The sequence below is a fragment of the Plasmodium falciparum genome, assembly GCF_000002765.6.
Source record: "Plasmodium falciparum 3D7 genome assembly, chromosome: 1".
Classification (NCBI taxonomy): domain Eukaryota; phylum Apicomplexa; class Aconoidasida; order Haemosporida; family Plasmodiidae; genus Plasmodium; species Plasmodium falciparum.
Window position 1 is genome coordinate 497,501 of NC_004325.2, and position 5,000 is coordinate 502,500.

Consider the following 5,000-nt stretch of genomic DNA (forward strand, 5'->3'; position numbering starts at 1 on the left):
TAGATGATATTGATGGTGATAATAATAATGATAATGGGTGGTTTCCAATAATAAAATACTTTGAAGGAGATAATAAAGAGGGAAAAAATTATATTACAAAGGAATATTCTGAAAAGGAACATTATGTAACAAATACATTATATGACATAGAAAATATTAAAAATGATACTCTTGAAGGTGATAAGATGAAAGAAAAATTTAACGTAAAAACTATTATAGAAATACATATGGTAATAATTGAAGATTTTCAAAAAGATGAATGGAAAAAGGATAAAGGAGATTTTTTACAAATATGTTTTGAAGAATTTATAAAAAGAAAAGAATTTAATGAAGAAGGAGAAAATAAAATAATTATAGATAATAAAGAAAAAAAAAGTATTTTAAATATTTCTGATGATAATGTAATAAATATTCTTCAAAATTCATGGAGTGAATGGTTTAAGAGACATACATATATATTAGATAAATGGAAAGAAGAAGAATGGTTTAAAGATTTAAAAAATGATTGGAAGAGAGAAGAATATGAATATATAAAAAAAATATATAAAGATTTGTTGCTTAGTTTGAGGGGTGATACTTATTACATGTCACAAAAACAGAAAATTATTTGGAGACAATGGATTTCTAAACATTTATATTATATAAATGAAGATATGGTAACGAAATGGTTTAAAGATATATTGGAACAATTAGATAGAGGGAATATAATAGACTTGTTATATATAGAAAATGAAATAAACAAATTAAATGAAGAAAATGGAAAGAATTTTTTAGGTGAAGAACAACTTATTTATGATAAAAAAAAAATATTAACAACTATTTTGTGGATCCAAATACACATGATGGTGTTAGAAGAATCCAAAAAAGATGAATGTACAAAAAGTAAAGAAATGTTTTTAGATACGTGTATAGATGAACTAAAAAAAGATGAAAAAGAAAACAAAAAAACACACGATGATGATGAAAAAACAAAAGAAATTATAAAAATTGTAGAGGATATGAAAAAAATGAATAATCTAGAAATAGATGAACATCGATCTACAAAATGGAAAAAACAAAAGTGGTTTAAAGAAATGAAGAAAGATTGGATATATGTAAAAGATAGATATTTATTAAATTTAGAAGAAAACCATAAATATGATGTGCACAAATGTGAAGAATTAATAGATGGATCTTCTTTGGATCTTCAAAAAAATATATCAAAATGGAATTGGGAAAATATTCAATTTAAATGGATAGATTATGAAAATGAAAAGGATTGGTTGAAAGGTGATCATATGGGTGAACATATATATGAACATATAGAAAAAGATGTGAATGAATATGTGTATGAAGATATAGACGAAGATACGAATGAATATATGTATGAAGATATAGACGAAGATACGAATGAATATGTGTATGAAGATATAGACGAAGATACGAATGAATATGTGTATGAAGATATAGACGAAGATACGAATGAATATATGTATGAAGATATAGACGAAGATACGAATGAATATATGTATGAGGATATAGAAGAAGGTGCGAATGAATATATATATGAATATATAAGGGATAATATCGAAAAAGATACAGGCACTAATGTTGATGAAGAGCATATTAAAAAATACGAGGAGTGTCATGATTTTGTTAAAATAAAGGACCCATTCATTTGGAAAAACATTATAGAGATACAATTAAAAATAATGGAAGAAAGTAAAAGAGAAACGTGGGAGAAAAATAAATATGACTTTTTAGAAATATGCATACAGGAATATATAAAAAATGAGCATAAAGATAATAATAGTAGGAACCTTTTAGAGGATGAGATTTTTAGTATGGACAAAAATATGATATGGGATACATTTATAGAGGCACACAGATATATATTAGAAAAGTGGAAAAGAGAAGAATGGTTTCATAATTTAAAAAATGAATGGAACGTCGAAGTATTGAATTATTTGAATTCATCAGAAAATAAAAATGATGAAAAAAGGATTTGTATGATTGAAAAGGAAAAAAATATTTTCAGAAAATGGATTAACAAACATACAGAAGAATTAAACGATTACTATGAAGATGAGAAGAATCCATTTTTAGAAGAAGATATGAAAAAAAAAAAAAAAAATTATAAGTTAATTGCATGGATACAAATACATATGATGATATTAGAAAGATTAAAAGAAGATGAATGTATATCAAACAAACATTTATTTATTGATGCGTATATTGAAGAATTTAAAAGAGACAAACATAAAAATAAATATAATAAAAAGATAATTGATATGTTAGAGAATATGAAAAAGAATATCTATCATACAAATTTAAATAATGATGAGATCAATGAATGGAAAAATGAAACATGGTTTAATCAATGGAAAGATGATTGGATAAAAGAAGAAAATGAAAATGAAAAAATATTTTGGCTAGCACAAATGAGAAAAGAGAGGTGTGCAGAAAAAAAATATGAGAAAAAAGATAAACAAAAAGAAAAAAACATGAATGAATATAATAATATTGGCCAAAGCTATATGCATATAATACACAAAAACTTATTGAAAAAATATTTGAAATATATAAATTTTAAATAGACTCATTAAGGATTATTCCTAATGATCAAAAGAACAAACAAAACAAAAAAGTATGATATGCTCGACAAAAAATTTGTTTCAAGGGTTAATGATATGAATAAATAGAAAAGGTAAGAAAACAAGTGTATGTGTATATAAAGATGAAGAATTAAAAAAAAAAAAATAATAAAGTGTGAGAAGAATAAATATGATACAATTCGTGATATAAAAGAAAAATATAAGACCATATAATTTCGTTGAAATGAAATTGAATATATGTGAAGTTGAAAGGATAATATAAAAAAATATAATCATACATACATATATATATATATATATATATATATATTACACATTTTGATTTATAAAAAAGGTTAATTAAAAATTATAGTATTTAAATTAAAAAGGTTTTCATAATGTTGTATGTACTTTTTTTTTTTTTTTTTTTTTTTTTTTTTTAAAAAAAAACAAATAAATGTTATTATAAATATCATGTATAAACAAATATAAAAAAAAATACATAAGATTATTCATTATATTTACAAATGGTGTAACATATATAATTATGTTACTCTTCAAATATGCTATTAAAATATTATAAACAAAGAAACGGAATGAAAAAAAAAAAAGAAAAAAAAAAAAAAAAAAAAAAAAAATATACATATATATAATTAGACATATTTATTTATAATTAAATATGGTATCCATTAAGGGTATTACAAAAATTAAAAAAAAAAAAAAAAAAAAAAAAAAAAAATTTACATTTTTATACTATAATATGTAAATATATTTAATCAGTATATCCTTATAAATGAATTTTTTTTTTTTTTTTTTTTTTTTTAATGATAATAAATTAAACACAAATTTGTGTAGAATGAAATATGGTAGATATAATATATGTATTTAAAGAAATAAAAGACATATTGAACCTATTAACAAACTAAGCATAGCTGCATTAATTAATAGCTGCTGAAACTTCAACGTTTTTTTTTTGTATTGATGTTCTAAATCTAATTCTCTTTTGTATTGAACTAATTCCTGTGTGTATACATTACGCATTTGTAATTCCCTTCTTTGAACGGTTGAATCTATATACAAATTAATTTGCTGTTGTGTAATTGCATCTACTGGTACGGCTACATAAGCACCATTTGCATTATACTGTGGTACCATTAATTCTCCTGATGATGTTACAACATATGGAACAGGTTCGATATGATTACCATTTTGTATATAAGGACCATAATGTACAATTTGTCCAGAAGGTCCATAAGGTGTAATTTGTTGATAAGGTGTATAATGTGCTTGTGGTATAAATAGTTCATGTTGTGTAGAATGATTATATTGTTGATTATATCCATAGGATCCATTAGATTCACTATTTATTTGCTGACTTGTGTGTTTATTAAAATCGTAATTGTCCGTTTTATTGTTATTTGTATTATTACGTTGTGATTTTTTTTTATTCTTTTTTGGGGTCTCCTTAATGTTATAGGAATGTAAAGATTCATGTCGATTATTACTTTTTCGTATTTTATCATTATAAACTACAGAATGTCCTTGTAGTTCTTCATCATCATCATAATCACTTTCATCATCATTTTCGTTTTCTGATCGATGTTGATTATTTGTTCTACTAGTATATCTTCCGTAATAACTTGTTTGGCTATCTTGTCTTGGTGGATTATTGGATCTACTAGTATATCTTGAATAATAATTTGTTTGGTTATCTTGTCTTGGTTGATTATTAGTTCTACTAGTATATCTTCCGTAATGATTTGTTTGACTATCTTGTCTGGGATAATTAATTATTTTATTTTTATTTTTATTTTCTGTTTGATGATTATATTGTTGTCCTTTGACTTTATTATTATTATTATTGTTTGGTAAGTTTGTATGTGTATAATTATGTCCTTCGGAATTGTTTTTATTTTTATTTTTTAAATCATTATGATGTTGTTGTTGTTGTTGTTGTTCAGAAAACTCATTTGTTGGTGTTGTATTTATATTTTGATTTTCTCTAAAATTACTATTGAAGTAATGTAAATATTGTGTAAAATTTTTAGTACATTCTTCTTCTTCTTCTTTATTATTATTATTATTATTATTACTACTAATGCTTTGATTTCTTTTATTTGATATACTAATATTACGTTTATCCTTTTTATTGTTTTTTGATTTATTTGTTTGGTTCTTTTGATTTTTGACGGTTAAACTAATTTCTCTTTTATTATTTGATTCGTTTGTCTGTGTTTTATTAATTTCACTGCTAAACATATGTGATAACCCTGAGTTTTTTGTTTGTTTGTTTTTTTGCTCTTCTTTCTTAACATTAGATGGTTCAAATAAGGTGTTAGTTTTATTTGTGCTTGTATCTGAAATGTTGTGATAATCTGCTAATATTCTGTAGTGCTGTTTTTTTTCTTGATAACTACAATAATGGTT

The 5,000-nt window shown here is 23.1% G+C and overlaps 2 protein-coding genes across 2 annotated transcripts in view; one reads left to right on the forward strand and one right to left on the reverse strand.

Moving 5' to 3' along the window:
• PF3D7_0113100 (surface-associated interspersed protein 1.1 (SURFIN 1.1)) overlaps positions 1 to 2,576 on the forward strand; it is a gene marked incomplete at both ends in the record, with an annotated part of 4,833 nt that extends 2,257 nt beyond the window's left edge. Inside the window, one exon of the mRNA XM_001351018.1 lies at positions 1 to 2,576. This exon is cut by the window's left edge and continues 1,096 nt beyond it. Within this exon, the coding sequence (XP_001351054.1) occupies positions 1 to 2,576 (2,576 nt within the window).
• Positions 2,577 to 3,458: 882 nt separating this feature from the next.
• Positions 3,459 to 5,000, reverse strand: part of PF3D7_0113200 (Plasmodium exported protein, unknown function) — a gene marked incomplete at both ends in the record, with an annotated part of 1,910 nt that continues 368 nt past the window's right edge. The window contains one exon of the mRNA XM_002808567.1: positions 3,459 to 5,000. This exon is cut by the window's right edge and continues 9 nt beyond it. Within this exon, the coding sequence (XP_002808613.1) occupies positions 3,459 to 5,000 (1,542 nt within the window).